The sequence below is a fragment of the Gallinula chloropus genome (assembly GCF_964237585.1).
Source record: "Gallinula chloropus genome assembly, chromosome: 11".
NCBI classification, from domain to species: Eukaryota; Metazoa; Chordata; class Aves; order Gruiformes; family Rallidae; genus Gallinula; species Gallinula chloropus.
This window is the reverse complement of record NC_140096.1, coordinates 21,237,348-21,253,820: the sequence shown is the minus strand read 5'-3', so window position 1 is coordinate 21,253,820 and position 16,473 is coordinate 21,237,348. Positions and strand designations below refer to the sequence as shown.

The window sequence follows — 16,473 nt, the reverse complement described above, 5'->3', positions numbered from 1 at the left end:
AGTCAGAACAATGTGGGTCTCACAGCTTGTGAGAGCCACAGTGCAGGCAGAAATCCTTGTACATCATCTCAGAAATGGTTTGAAAAGACATTTTGGGGATAAAGGGCATTCATGCTGCAAGAATCTACTGCTGATGCTCTTGAAAATAGTGTAGCTATTGTGTTTTCATAGCCCATATCATCTTCTCATACTTTTCTTTGCATAATGGTTCTTGGTTGTGTCTTTGGAGGTTTCTACCAAAAAGAAAATCTTTAAAAACAGATCCTCCAAGCCATACTCCTTACCCCAGACTGGGCTGGAGTCACGTTTTACATCTCTGCTGACAAAGTATCAACCGGGACCACAGGTTGAAACATTCAGAGGGAGAGCCTGGATGCACCTCAGCTGCGTGCCGCTGTGGCTGGGTAAAGCAGTCATGCCCTACTCATCAGTGTCTGTTAGGTTGTATTTCAAGTTGCTCAATGTTAGTTATGTACAAAATTGATTTTGCTGACACTTTGGCTAAAGCTCTGATCAGATTTTCCCTTGAGAGGGTAATTTTGCATGCAAAGGCTGGCATGCCTCAGGTACTTTCTTGGACTGAATAAAGGCCAGCCCAAACTGGGCGCTGTACTGAGGGGGAGTAACTTTTCAAACCCTTAATTCTTCATTTCAGATCAATGTAGGGATCGTTTACTGTGTGATTCTGGAAAACTGAGAAGATGGGCAAGTGTACACACAGAGCAAGAGAAGAGTTGATAATGACTATCAGCATATCTGTGAAAAACCTTACTTCTGAAAGTGAGCTGTTCATTTTGAAACAGGCATCTGTGTAGAGGTTGTGGATATCTGATTAATAGATACATATCAAATGCCTGTTCTTTGGCATAAACTAATAGCCCAAAAAGAACATTTTTAAAAACCAGTAGGAGTTTTCAAGAGGAACCAATCCTTAACCATCCAAGTGCCCATAAATAAGAACAAAATTAATTTATTTCAGTTTTTAATTGTAGGATGTGTTTATAATCTGTATTTTGACAAGTTACATTGCAGCTAAAAACTATTTCAGATTTGATTAGATAAAATCTTCCAGTGGTATGCCCTTTCTTGGGAAACGTTATTCCTGCATCACTTGCCATAGCCAAATAGTCTTCAAAAGGATCTGGAGTTTCTTCTTTTTCTCCAACAGCTATTATTTTGTGGGAAAGGAGTCTTGTTTCCCATCTTCATGACACCCCAGGTATCCTGCTGCAGACCCTAAGACCTAGTGCTGGCCTGGCAGTCACCTACTCCACATGGGAGCATCTTAGCTTTGGATTTGCTTCATATTCTTTATATAAAATCTGTATAAAGCAGTGAATCCACTGAATTCCTAGAGGAAATATGCGTGTAAATTAAAACCATCTAATCCATGTAGAGACACAAGCCTGTCCCCAGATGTGTGAGGTTAAGTGGTATACTCTCCAGGCTGTGTGATGAAACATGGCCATGTTTAAGATCATAATTGAAGGTGGGTTTTTTTTCTTAAAATCTAGTTCATAGTTTTGTATTGCATTGTGCTTCATGGCTGTACAAAGACTTTTTTTTTTCCATCTGATTGTATAGAAGTGGAAATCCTGCCCTCCTCCAAGCAATTCAATTCACATGGTTCAAATGAACACCATAGAAGGCAATTTACTCTATAAACAGGTTTCAAACAAATTACTTCAGCAATAAAAGAGTTTAAGGTGGACATTTTTCAGCAAATACTCTGGTTCTTTCAGTGCTTTTAATGGTGGTAAATTTTACATGAACACTTACTTTAAAAGCTTTTTGGTGTAATATAAATGATGCACTTGTTATCTTGAAGCTGTCAAGACAAAATCTAATATTTGTAAGCTGCTTGAACAGGAATTTTGTTTTATGCTCCCTATGAATGAAAATGGGCCTTTTACTGCTTCTGCACCTATTTGTGTGGCGAGATGTGTCCTGCAGGGTGAGGTGAAGATGCCATTCATTTCAAATTCAACCAACGTGTTTTGGGTTGGTTTTTTTTCCCTCTGAATAAACAGAAATCCTGGATGACTGCTCTACTAATTGCAATGGGAATGGAGAATGTATCTCGGGGCACTGCCACTGTTTCCCAGGATTCCTTGGTCCTGATTGTGCAAAAGGTAATCTCATATTAACTGACCCACAGTGCATGACAGGGCTCATGATTATGGTGTCTGTCTGCTGGGCTTGCAAAGATTCAAAGTGATTAAAGGAGATTAAATTCCTTTTTCCAACCAGATGGCAGATATAGCACAAGCACACACATAGAAAGTTTCTTTGCACTGCACTTCAGCTAAGATGCATCAACCACTTCCCTCTCCTTAACTTTCAGAATTGTAGATTCCTCCATCCCTCTTTGCATGATTATAAAATACATTTTTTTAATAAGTGTGTTAGCTTAGCATAAGGTTTTCTGTTATTTAAAAGTGGCAAACAGTTTCACTTTGGAGAAAATTGCATGAGTCAGTCAAATGCTTCTGTGGTCTTAACTTGAAAAGGGTGTAGAAAAGAAACCTAAAGCAGCTTAGAGAATGTTTTCCAGTATTTGGGGCAAAAAGCATGCTAAAAAGATTGTAGTTGAGCTTATTGCTGCTTGAGATACTTCTGTTGGTATTATTCATCATCTACTGCACATGATGTTTGCAAGTTGTCATGTTTTTCCAATGTTTCCTCAAATTTAGAACTGACTTTATTTTTGTAGGAGCTCGATGAGCTCAGAAATTGATACTGGATTTTGAGATTAAGCTTCCACGTTGCTGGTTTGCATGCAGCTCAGTAAGGGCTAAAACTTCTGTAATGTTAAGCCTGCTTAGAAGAAAGAAGAAAAGGGCAGCATCTCACTTCTATTCACAGGGAAGAAATATTAATTTTACTGAAAAGCATAAGCAGGGATCACTCTGTGTGTTTTCTGCAGAGGCCAACCAAGGGAGGGGATTATTTTTATCTTCTAAGATACCCCATTTCATGTCAAAATGATGTAGTCAGTAGTGAAGTCTCAGTAGTGAAGGAGACTGAGGAGACAAGGACACCCTGCTACTGCTGCACTACCTAGTTGAAAGATTCCTGTCGCTTTCAACCCTTGAAGCAGGTGGAGGATTGGGGGGGCTGGAGTGGAAAAGCAGTTTGACAGAACAATTAATGCAGTGAATGTTAATCTATGTAAGTATGTAAATACATTAAAAAGGCCAATCTGCCTTCTTCAGATTCCTGTCCAGTGCTGTGCAGCGGAAATGGAGAGTATGAGAAAGGTCACTGTGTGTGTCGAAATGGGTGGAAAGGGCCAGAGTGTGATGTTCCAGAAGAACAGTGCATCGATCCAACCTGCTTCGGCCACGGCACTTGCATCATGGGCGTCTGCATCTGTGTCCCTGGGTACAAAGGAGAGATTTGCGAGGAAGGTTTGTGAAGTTGCCCTCTCTGTAGTTAGGGGGTTTGGGTTTTCTCTTTAATCTCCAAACCTGTTTTAAGGTAGTTAAGGGTTACTGTAGATGTGAGAAGCCTCCTGTGAAGCAGTACTGTTTTGCACAAAAGCACCTTTACTGTCTCACAGAAAGCAACCTTAAGAAAATTCTCAAAGGCATTGAGGTCTCAGTGACAGCAGAAGCTGATCACATAATTTCCAAGCTGCACATTTTTATTCCAAAAGATTTAAATTATTTAACATTTCTTAATGTGACTATCTAATCATTTTAGCATGGGCAGTCCTCTGAAATACTCAGTTTCTTTTTCGCTCTAGGAGGACTCTAGTTCTTGGGTGATTTCAGTTCCCTCCCTCCTGTGAATCTCAGTAGCAAGAACAGAGCTGGGCGGAGGCTTTTGCCTTTCAGCAAGCAGTGGATTCTCAATCCTCCAAACGTTTCCTGGAAAACATGCCAACAAGCAAGGATGGCTTTCTTTATTTTTTTGTTCTTATGAAAGCTGTGTGCCCATCCTTGGTAGCCTCCACTTTTCCTCTCTCAGGCCCCAGATATTTTCAGGAAGGGCAGCTAGCAGCCCCAGTCCCCCCTGCCACCAGTAACCTCAGCACATGCCACAGAGAGCCCATGCAGACATTTTACTTGCTCAAAAGCTAAGGATAAGACAGTCAGATGATCATTTAAACAAATTATGATGTGTTTTTTTCTCCAGAGTAAATCAGCAGATTGTAATCAGCTTTCTTCCTTTCTTCATTCTGTTATATCTTAGATTTTTCTGCAAAGAACGTACTGACACTATCAAGCCAAAAGAGCAGGAAGCCGTTTGTGTTTACCAGACCATATTGTGTAATTCTGTTGTCATATGTCATTTTTACTGTGAGCCCTGTGTTCAGGGTACTAAACTGGCATGCTTTAAGGCTTGGCTAATAAAAAGAGGGAAATTCTGAGAACAAGTACTCGTGCTTTTGCTGGTTGTAGTACCGATGTGTCTCTGCCCTCCTCTGTAGAAAGAAGCAGTTGTTGTTTGCCTGTTAGCATTTCTAAGAGAGCTCATCAGCTTTGACTTCCCTCCCCTGTGCATAGCCTCACAAAGCAGAACGCTTCTTCCTGTTTGCCCTGATTTGATGATTTTTCACTAGTCCCCTTAGCCTGAAGCTAGTGACAGCATACTTTGTGCTCCCTGCTATATAGATTTTAGGTAATTCTTTTGAGTAGCACACAGAGGAGGCTTTTTATGTGGCTTGAATTCTCTAGTCAGAAAAATGTCCAGGATGGATTTGATGGATTTGACATACCTGGTATGGTTTTTAAAGGGAGGATCAAGAGAATGCTTCTGAGAAACTCAGCTGTTGGTAGTTTCAGAAATGGACAAAACCAAGAAAACCCAAATGGGAAAAAGCAAGTAATACACAGATTTACTCACTGAGGCTGTGATGCTGAACAAGCCTGTAGCTGGTCAGAAGCTGACTGCTGTTTCCAGTGCTTCGTTTCTTGTCGTAACATCATCCTGCAAAATGGGTGAAAAAAACCAATGGAGGTAAATGTACTCAGACAGCTAGCAAAACTAAGGATCTGAAAACATTGGAGTTTTAAAGAAAGGTCTAAATTTTTTTTTTAAAAAAAGAGGTGGAATTACGTAGAAATCAGGTGGAGGAAGGAAACCTACAGTGGGATTTTATTGTAACAGTGCATGCATGGCACGGCTGATCAGTTTACTGCATCGTGCAACAGAATTTGTACAGCAGTGGAAGTAATTCTGTCAGTAACTCAGATGACATTATTGGATGCAAGTATGTGTGCAGCATTATAGCAGCATTGTTGACGTAGTGAGCATACTGACAGCTGTCTACCCAGGGAGCACCAGGAGCAGCCAAACATGTTGATGGCGATGGGAGTCCTTTGCATTTGTCCCATCACGTTACCATTACTAAAGCCAGTAATGCTTTTGAAACTGTTTACTGAGTCAAATTAATTTTAAAAGATCAGCAAAATAAAGAGCTGTCTCAGGATGAGAGAATATTGCCAAGTATTTTTGTCCTATGCTTAGCAAGATACGCATTGTCCCGATTCCCCTCTTCCAGAATTACGTTGCGCTGTGCACAAGCCTGTAAGGCTGAGAAAGGGAGCAAGAAATAAAACTTGAAATAATATGTTGAGCTGATGGCATAGCAGCTCCAAAGATAAAGCATCACTTCTTTATTCTTAGGTCAGAAGGTCCTGTAAACTGGAGGCTGTTAATCTTTGTATCTGAAGTCTCCCTTTACTGAAGCAGAGAGCACCTCCTCGTTTGGGTAGCACAGAATGCCGCTTAAGTTTACAATTTAATTATTAAAACAGTACTTGTGCTGATACTTTGGAAGTTTTAATATGCTTTTTTCAAGTGCCTCTTTAACACCAGTCTGAGACATGATCCAATGTGAACAGGCTTTCGGCTAATTGTTTCCTGTGCTCAGACCCCACAAATTCCTCTTCAGCTCTGCAGTCTCCCTGCAGCCTCCAGAGAAGGCTGGCTGTGTTCTGCCTGAAATCTGGCTTGTTACAGACACGCCGGGGCTTCGTGGAAGAATATGCTGATTATACAGGACTAACCAGCTGATTTAAATTCCTCTACAGAGCTCCTGAATTTTTCACTAGGAATAGTTTAATCCAAATTGAGAACAAATTTAGCTCTTTGTCTGTTTGCAAATTGTTCATCAGTACGTTATGACTTTTATGAATCTGTTCATTATCTGCAATTGCCCAGCACATAGTTTTTATGAGTGTATGAGATTTTTTTTACAGCATGCATTCAGTCAGAGATTCACTACCCGGGGTTAGCGGATGGCCATTTTTTTGTATCAAATTTTCAGCTGTAGAGATAGCTTTCCACAGGAAGATGAGAGAATAAATCTTTCTTTTCCCAGATGTAAATAAAACACAGAGCAGAAATACCCAAATGGAAACACAGTGCACAATTGTAGAAGTAATTAATTTTTCCAGTTCTTTCCCAGCCCTGCCTCTGAAGCACAAGCTTCACTCATTGGACTGATACATCTGTGTTGGGAATCTGCATTTTAAAAATAAGACAATATCCTTGACAAGCAGAATTGTATGATCTCTAGCAGTCTACAGGCTTGTTTTTTTTCTTGGTTTTGGCGTATACTTTTGCACAGGTGTCAGCATAGACTGGTTTTGTTTGTATTGTTAACATCATTTCAGTTTGGGCATTTGCACAAAAATCACCAGATTAATCTGACTCCCTGATGCAGGCAGTATTTCACTAGGAAGCCACTGCAAAGGTGCAAGTTTCATGCTCTAAATTCTATATTCCCTGCTTTCCAGAGGACTGCTTGGATCCGATGTGTTCTGGCCATGGTGTGTGTGTTCAAGGAGAATGTCACTGCTCCACGGGCTGGGGCGGTGTGAACTGTGAGACGTCGCTTCCTGTGTGCCAGGAACAGTGCTCGGGGCACGGGACTTTCCTCCTGGACACGGGGCTCTGCAGCTGTGAACCGCAGTGGACGGGCTCAGACTGTTCAACAGGTATACTGAGGGGTCTTTTCTCAATAATGCCTATGCTTTCTGTTTGACTTGTGAAAGGAAGTCGTTGCTATTACTGTGCATTAATTTAAATTAGTGAGAGAGAGGTGAACCAGGGGTTCTGTGGCATGGCACTTAATGGGCTTGTTGGCAGCTGGCTCTCTGTTGACCAGAATAGAAAGGCATTTTCTCTGTGACAAGAATGTTGACTGATCATGTGGCAGTAACAACAGGAGTCCTGCAAGAGTAGAAGTGCCTCCTGGCATGGATTGGAGTTAAGGAGACTGTTGTACACTTACTAAGCTCATGAGATGAGAGAATCCACAACTCAGAGAGACTGGGTGGATATAAAAAAAAAAATGGTCAAATGCAGTGACTGATGAGGAAGAAGACTCTGTCAAAAAATCATTAAACAAAAATGACCATCCATTCTCTCATGCTGGGATAAAACCCTCTTTTCTTCTGTAGAGGACCATCAAGGTTTGATCCCACTGAATTTGATTAAGAGTAGAAATGGATTTCCTATGTGCTTTGTACATTTACGTTTCATTTTCTTGAAATGAATGCACTCTGGACATTTTACTCTGTAATGGAGCATGTCATTACCAATGTACGTGCTACTATTTTTTTTTCCCCCTATAAAGCTCACAAAACCAGAATCTCAGATGATAAGTAGGGCATCCCAGTACAGAACAGATCCAAGTGACAGATTTGCTGAACACTGTGGAATACAACCAGTCATCCAAGTCACCAATTTTTCTTAGAAATCATTGTTGAAAGGAACACTTGGAACAGTATAAATTTCCATTCCGACCTTTAAAGTGTATGGTTATGATCTTCAAGTTGGAGCTTATGAAATCCCACCCCACGGTAACTTTTTAAGCAACAAAATACTGACCTGCTAATAGTTTTCAGTGTCTGTTACAAAGACCCTGCCTTCATTCTACATTCTAAAATTAAGGCCCATAATTTCAGTCTGATGCTGTCAGATATGGTACCTCCTTTGATAAGAACTGACTTTTTATTGGCTTTCAGCAAAAGCCTGTTTGCTTGCATTTTTATCATGTGTTTTATCATGTGTTAAAAATATTCCCTGAAGGTTAGTAATACAGTAGTGCTTCCATTAATGCAGTAAATAATTAGGAAAGGTTCTAGCTACGTACTGATTTTTCAATCACAAAATATGCACACTAATTCTGTTCTAATACAGTGCTATTGTAGCTCAACTAGAGATGTTAATCTCCACCGGGTCTGTTGTGTCAGCTGGATGGGGCAATTAGATACTTTAGTAAGGGAACAAAGAGTGAATAAGTAACTGCAGTGGAGGGGCTTTTATCTTGTGTGCTAGGACCACAATTTTTATGTTTGTCTCACCTCCAAATCTATTTTGATTAATTTTTAGAAGAAAAGTAACTCCATCAACCTGCTGCCTTCTGAGTTATCAAAGAATGTTTTTACAGCCACCAACAGGCATCCCTTAGATTTCTCCTTTCAAATATATCTTTCTTCATAGGTGTTAAACTAGTTTCAGGCTTGTTGTGACAATGCAATGAGTGTCAGACTGGAGTATAGATGTTTATTTGCACTTGAGACTTTCTTCCTAGGATCAGCAATTGCTGTGCATGCTGGAAGCAAAGCTTGGTTTTAGTGAGGAAGGAGAACATCACATGAGTCAACAAGGTCAGAATAAACGAGCTGTCATATGCGAATGCAAAAAATCATGAGGTTCTGTATGATGAAGAGGATGAAAAGGGTGAACCACAGGCTGCTTGTCTGGAACCAGACAGCAAGGAAAGCTTTGTAACTGGTAGACGAGCGGTCTCACAGCCTGCCTCAAACCCTTGCACTCTCCCACCATCTCTGTGCCCGCGTCATTGTTGGTCCAGTGAAAATTTGCCTTTCTGTATTACCTTGAAGAATATAAGCTCCTGTCCTGATGGTTTCTGCATTCCCCAGCAAATTCCAAATACTATTCAAAATAGAAAGATAAATTATTTTAAGCTTCATGTTTTTCCTAAATAGAATTTATTATATTTTGCTGTAATTTAAAAAGGAAAAATAACATTAGTGGCAGAATGTTTTTGAGTGCGTTGTCCCAGATACACTGTGGCCCACCTGAAGAGGGATGCAGCGTCTCTGTGATACCAATGATGCCCATCTCTAGCTCTTCAAACAACAAGAAATTCCATTTTCTGAGTGGCAAACTGGGGAGATACAGAAATCAGTGTGGACATGGAGGAACAGAGATGAAGGGTGACTGTGTGACGCATGCATATCCTGAAGGATTGCCAATGTTTAGAGCCGCAGCCTGAGATCTGGAATCATTCATGGATATTTGAGGCTAGAAAAGACCATGGTGTTCATCCTGCTTGATTTTCTGTATGACGTGTGCCAAAAAACATCATCCCTCAATTTCTTCTTGACACTGATAATTTCTGTTTAGTTTTTTAGAAATTCAACCTTCTCACAAAGACTGAAAGTGAAGGATAGTCTACTGTGTCCTTATGTAAACTTTCAGTTATGCTTGGCCCTCTCTGCTAAAATGTACCCCTTCTACTCACAGTTTGAGTAGGTGAAAAGTCTTACAATTGTGTGTTTCTGTGAGGAGGAAGACTTTCAAATTCTTTCTCAAATTCATTATATTCATTGTCCTTCATGCTTACAAAAAGAGCCAATATTTTAAATTGATTTCTTTTTCTCTTTCTTTCCCTGGCTCTATTGCCACCTCCACAGGAAGAAAACTACCATAAAAAAAAATTATGTCTTTTTAGGGTGTTGAGTAGGCCTTTTGGGAAGTATGACTGACCATGTAAAGTGTGTGTTTTTCTTTTTCAATTGCTTCATAAAAAAATTACATCAAGGGACCACTGAAATTTCAAGCTTAAATATTCAAAGGTCAAAGAAAGACAAGAGGGGATACCTACATATTAACTAACTCATCTTTCTTGTGCTTCTTATGAAAAAGGTTTCGTTCTTCACACTTCAAGAAATGCCATTCTGTGAAGGATACATGGTCTGGTCATTCAAGCAGTTACTTGCTCTTGTATATGTTTGCTCTTCTGCACAGTCGCTGTACTGAAGTCAATGTCTTTTTCTAATCTACCAGACTGCTCAGATCAGATTCTACATGAAATTGCATGTTGAGAGTGTTGAGATGCAACGCTGAACTGTGACATGATCGAATTAATTGGTTGGTAAGAAGTGGCTAGTTTAAAAAAGGTGAAATGTGTGTACAGTTATATATAAATGGTTGAGGGAGCACATGCACAAAAACACAGAGTAGTGAATTGGATTTATTTCTTGTCTGCCCTTGCATGAGGCGTGGTTTCTAAAGGGACTGTCAAAATGTAGAGGCCACCTATATATTGCAGAGTCCATCTTGTAGGCTTCCATAAAGGAAGATGAATTCTGGCATTATCCCCCTTTTTTGGGTCAACAGCTAAATGTCTCAGACTGCCCGCTCAACTTTTGCAATGCTTTTTATGAAGAGCTCTTCTTTCTGTTTAGGCTTTACATATGTAATTTGTTTGATAGGATAGCATAATTGAACAGACAACACCTGTGCTCCAAAGGCTGGCATAACGAGGACAGCCCTAGTTTGTGATCGGACTTGGGGATTACTCTTATATCCAAAAGTAACTACAGTGTAAGAGATGTATCTTACACTATGGCTGTAGATAGATGCTCTGTGACACTGAATTAACTACCGTATAACCAGTCCAGAGACCGTCTGACTTACTGCTCTAGGTAAACTGTCCTGCATGACCTATCTACTTGAGCATCTTTTTTATATGAGGATTAATGGGCAGTTGGGCACCTTTGTAGCATTGCTGCAAAGCATACTGTTAACAGCTATGGCAGATGCTTGCTGCCAAAATCATTGGCTTCCTCTCTTTATGTGGTATTATACCAGGTTCTAGCCAAAAGAGTGGTAAATCTGAAGTGCTTCAAGATCTGACTGTTATCATGAGAGGCCTGAGGCCATGTTCATTCTCCAGAGTAGCATACACCTGCTCACTTTCTTTGCACTGCTTTGATTCCCTAAGTGTTTCCAAGACCAAAAGAAACAGAGCCATAATCTGTCACACTTCCACACTATCCAAGCGAGTTTGGGCTAGTCAGCCTACCACACATGTCCAGCATAGTTTCTGCTCTGAACTGTGAAATGCCAAAATCAAACTCACTGCGCTACCTCCAGATACTTCTTCTAGATCCAAAGTTCTTGATGGCCAGTTGTCATCCCTTGAGGCACAGAAAATCCTCTTGCAGAATTCCAAAAGTTGTTGGGATGTTTTGAGTCATGTTTGAATTGGCTCTCAATCAGAACAGCTTGGTATGGCTAATCCTATACTACCTGTAAGGACACAAGCTATTTTTACTTTTTTATTCATCTCTGTTAAGATCCATCCTTTCAATATTCTTAGCTGGATATTTGTTACAGACAATTTTAGCCTCTTTCTACCCTACAATATTGAACTTCCATTAAAAGCCATTTTCTTTTGTTAGCTCAGATTTCGATTTGCCTATCCCAAAAATGGTTTTCATTCAGGTTTTGCCTTGCTACTCATGCACCTGTTTGTAAAGGCTCTTCCTATCATCTAATGTTCAGATAGCATGTTGCTGATTCTTTTGCCTTCCATAGACACCATCAACTGGATTTTACTTCGAAAATATTGACTGATTTTAGCTACACCACTCAAAACAACATTGGTAGGTATGCCATCTAGAGCCATATGTCACATCAGGAAGGGGACAAAAATATCACTTACCTTCTACTTGTACCTAAGATTTGGTGTATTATATGGACAAGCTCAAAGTGTTCTAGTTCTATGTGATTTACCATGAGTTAAATACAGTTTGCCAACACTTAAGGTCAGAAACAAGCTATGGCTTTCGCTGCTTCAGAATTACACCAATGTCAGAAATCTATAGAGTAGCAGCATAGAGTTATTCTGAGTTCTTCTAAATGCTATGCCTTAGACATAGCTGCTGTAATTCCAGTGGCAAGGGTCAGTGCTGCAGTCATTATTCAGGTAATGTAATCAGATCTTGCATTCATGCTGGTCAGAGTGGACATTGTTTGCTGCCTTTACCTGTGGTGTCATCTACATTGAAATACACGTCTTCTACAGTAACTTTATTTCTTTCAGTTGTTTTTATTATAACCTTGAAGAGTCATCCATCCCACTTTCTTCAGTCTTCACTTTAGACTATATAAGGAAAGAGGACAGTTGAGCTCTCTTTTCCTTAACAGTGAGGGAGACAGCTGTTAGGGTCAGGCTCAGTTGATATCAGGCAGAGGTCCACAGGCATCTTCAGGAAGACCTGTCTACACCACTTTGATTCCCAAAGTGTTTCCAAGACAAAAAGAAACAACAGCAGCACTGGTGCAGTTCCACATTGTCCAAGACACTAACCCCAGTAGTCACACCCACCATACAGCAAATTCAAAGATTGTAATGGCTTTATCTCATGCTGCCAAAAAAAACCCTATGATTTTACCTCTGTAATCTGTAGTTTGTGGAAAAATAAATGCTTATCTGATGTGTAAAGCACTGAAAATTTAAAACCCATCCTAACACAATATAAATGTATTCTGTGTTTGAATGAATTCTTTAATACCTTGGTTATCACTTTGCTCATTTAGTTTAGGGTTTTTTTCCTGGTTTAGTCATCCTTTGGAAAGTCACACAAAAATGCCCCAAAACGTTTGGCCATTACTAATTTAGCCATCTGACAGTGACATGCCCAAGAGAGGTGCACAAGAGATTGGGTTCCCATTCTCATTTAGTCTCCTTCTCGACCCCTCTAAAAGATGTGACTAGAGAATAGGAATTTAATATTTGGTTTGAAGTGAGACTGATTATAAAATGTTTTTTTGTGAAATGTACCTGTGCTAGAAAAGGTCATCCTCTGAGTATCTCAGAGTCTCAGCATCTTTACACCATACCGAATCCAGTTCCAATTGTATGTGAAAATCCATTATTGTTCAGACTTTGAACATAAGGCTTAGTTGACCTGTGCATATGGGGGTGATTTACTGCATACATGACAAAATAATACAGTAGGATGGAAGACAGACAGTATGCTATTCTAATGTCACCAGGACTTCAGTATAGTCAACTTTCTACTTACTGCCTGTGGATCTTTGTTGCTTTATTTATAGGCTGTCATCCAAAATCCCTTGATGTTAATGAGTCATCTCCCTTTGAGGTGTATAGGCAGTGCTTTTCAGAAAGACAAAATCAAACTTGTGAATACTGACTACTCATGTCAGGTAGAAGTGAAGCTCTGGCTAATTGAAGGCGCGGCGTCAGCGTATTGAACAAAAAGAATCCTCTTCTGTTCTCTGAGTGACACGGTTAACATGGAGCCTTGAGATTAAGGGAGTGAAATCAAGAGAAAATGGATGAGTTGTTCAGTGGGGCAGAGCCTTAGCTAGCAGAAATTAGTGTAACTGCAGTGATGCCACCAGTGCAATCCCAGTGTGTTTCAGGTGAGAACCCAGCCCCGAGTTGCTAATTAATTGCAGCACTATACCTAAAATATTACAGACTGAAAGGTAATGAAATCTGTGACAGAGCTGATGCCTCTGACATCCTGTCCTGTATTCGTTTCTCTACACTCAATTCAGCCAAAGTAGGCCACTTTCTGTCCTCTTTACTCCAGGACATTTGTCATAATTCCACTGAATCCATTTATACCACTGAAGCAACCTAATTATGATTGGGAAAAGAATACTGGCAGTTCTTAGTCACAAAAACATTCATCCTAAAATGATTATATGGAGATGGTATATATTTAGCATATCTATTTTTGGTTAAGCTCTCTCTAGCAAGATTGGTGGTAATTTTACAAAGTGTAAAAATGGATCAGCAGCCTCTTCCTTCAGTATCTTGCAAAGCATAAAACCTCTTTAAAACTGAAGTGCTTTGAAAAATGCAAAATGTTGTAATTGTTGTAAATTGATATGTGCAGAGTAGAGTAATTTAAAAATCATTAGAAGTATGCATTTTTTAAAGTGCTTCAAAAAGAAATGAAGGCGTAATACAGTATATTAATATAGTTCAAGACATCTCAAATTGGTTTCAAAATTAAACATCAAAAACTGCAACTTGAAAAAATAATTAGGTAAAACCATTTCATCGCAATCAGAAAACTCTTCAGGTTTAGGAAATTGCAAATTATGGGTGTCAGTCATTCTGATTTGCCAAGGACAAGGATATTCACTACAAACAACTCACAGTGGTGAAAATAGCCTTGAAATTTCCTCAGTACGTGGTGTAATGTGTCATGCATTTTCTATAGACTGCTCTTTTCCATGTTGGTCCTTCCACTCTGCTCCCTATTTTAGACAAATCTCAAGAACTTTTTAATTACACTGTAACCATCCTTCATTGTTTTGTTCTGAAGAAATGATGGACTGACTTAATTTTATCTAACTGTCCTCTTTCTTTAATTTGTGAGGAGCTTTGACTATTACTGCTCTGCTAATTAAAAGGATGATTGAAGTTTCCCCTGCTGTACATTGTCTGACATTGTGGAAAGACTCTTCCTACTACTGTATATTTCATTGAAAAGAAAAAAACGATGTGTGACTAGTTTGATTTGTATCTCCTGTAGAGTTGCAAGAGTTTGCAAAAAGATATCTGGTGAGCAAGATTTCTATTAAAAACTTAGTAGTTAAAGATTGGAACGCTTAATATGTGTTGCTGGAGAATTTAAAACATGAGAAATTTAAGGCAGTGAAGAAGCACTCCAATAAAAATTAATTCTCCTGCATGTTGAAATCAGTCCAGAGGGAACCAGAAATACCTGATGTAGTCATGTATTGATTTAAGAAATAGGGTAAGTCAAGGGTATGAGATATACAATGAGGAAACTTGGGATGTTTTTCAACTGATTGCTGCTTATTTTGCAGATATGCCAAAAATAATGGCTCTTTCCTTCCCTTTTTCTTCCTGAAAATTAATATTCTTAATCTATTGCTGTCTACACGTCGTTCAGCAATTATTGGAAATATTCCTCATTCAAATGTAAACATAATTTACTTGTGTCAGTTTTTATAAATCCTGGTTTAATCCACAAAAAGGTATTACTTACTTTGCTGAGTGGAATCCAGAGACTCAGTTTCAGATGCTTTTATCCCAGTAGCTCTTCCCTCTTCCAGGATCAAGATACCCGAATTGCTCTGATGACAGCAATATGATCCCATTTATCATACCTTCTCGGTGTCTGACAGAGACTGTCCTCTCTGTATGCATGGTATCATGTCTCTGTGGGGAGCCCATTGTGTCCAGGAACCATCCATCTCAATGGGTTTTGTGCTGAGCCAGCTCCTGTAGATCTGTTTGGAGAGTAATGTGTATTGGGGTCCTTGGGTAACATCTGTGTAAGATCATGCAAATTAGAAGACCAGCAAGCTTAAAGAGAAGCTGTATGACCTCAGGTGGGTGGTTATCTAGTAGCCAAACCTGGCAAAGTAGTGGGGTTTTAGTAGCCAAAGTGGTTGAAGCACCTCCAAATTAGGTAAGCCAAGCAAAGGGTTTACAGGCCTAAATTTTTTATTTGGACATTCAGAGTTGTAGTTAAGTGCCTACATCCCTTTTTGCCCCTCATCCTTATCACCTAAATGGTACTAGACAGTGGTTAGGAGCGACAGTAAAACCACTGACAGGATATAGTCACGGGACTTTTGTGAATATTCTGTGTCCAAGAACATACCAAGATGGAAATTCCCAATATGCAATGAGAACTCTTCATAAAGGAGCTCTCTGAAGTAGAGAGGTTGTGGGACCATTCTGCTGTGCTGCGGATGGTGCAGTGGAGGGAATAAAACAGCCTAGGTGGGACAGCAAGAGAGTCATGACCCACAAAATCTTCAGCTTGTAATTTGCTAAGCCAAGTCTGGTGCTGAAACTCTGACAAGTTGTCCACACCACCAGCATTTAAAGAAGGGCTCATGGGTTGGGAGGGAGTTTCCCTTCCTCTCAGCTGGAAAGCACAAATGGAATTGCTAGAGCGAGAGTACAAAAAAGCACCAGAACAACTAAGGTTTTGTCCTTTGGTGCATTTCAGAACATCCATTATGCAAAATGTGTTCCCTTGGTCCCTGAAAAGCAGCTGTTTATAATATTTTTTTATTGTCATGCTAAGAGTTCTACAAAAATAGCTATCATTTCAGTGTGCGTATGCAGCAGAGTCCATGAAGTTTAGCATACCTCTGAAATTGCTATTGATAAAAGTCAAAATCCTGGAAACTTTCTTTTCTCCTACATATTTCATTTGTAAGCTTTTTGATGGTGTACATTGTTGCAGGGGTAATATATGTAGACATCTAAGGAACTCTGATTCTCTGCTCTCTTTAAGCACTTTCGCTTCAGTGTTCAGGCTCAAGTAATACTTTTTAAATATAATTAAATTCAGAGTAATTACGGAAGAACAGCTGAATGGTGATGGAGCAAACACGTGTATTACAGTACGACACGTTGCAGTGTACATTGGGCATGTCACTCTGCAGTTTAGG

General features: G+C 39.7%; 1 protein-coding gene across 2 annotated transcripts in view; it reads left to right on the top strand.

Moving 5' to 3' along the window:
- The window catches only part of TENM1 (teneurin transmembrane protein 1), a gene marked incomplete at both ends in the record, with an annotated part of 246,298 nt that overhangs the window by 121,582 nt on the left and 108,243 nt on the right, over nucleotides 1–16,473 (top strand). For both annotated transcript variants that reach the window (XM_084269240.1, XM_084269239.1), the window contains 3 exons: nucleotides 2,031–2,132; nucleotides 3,216–3,410; nucleotides 6,750–6,950. In XM_084269240.1, coding sequence (XP_084125366.1) covers nucleotides 2,031–2,132; nucleotides 3,216–3,410; nucleotides 6,750–6,950 — 498 coding nt within the window. The remainder of the gene's footprint in view (nucleotides 1–2,030; nucleotides 2,133–3,215; nucleotides 3,411–6,749; nucleotides 6,951–16,473) is intronic.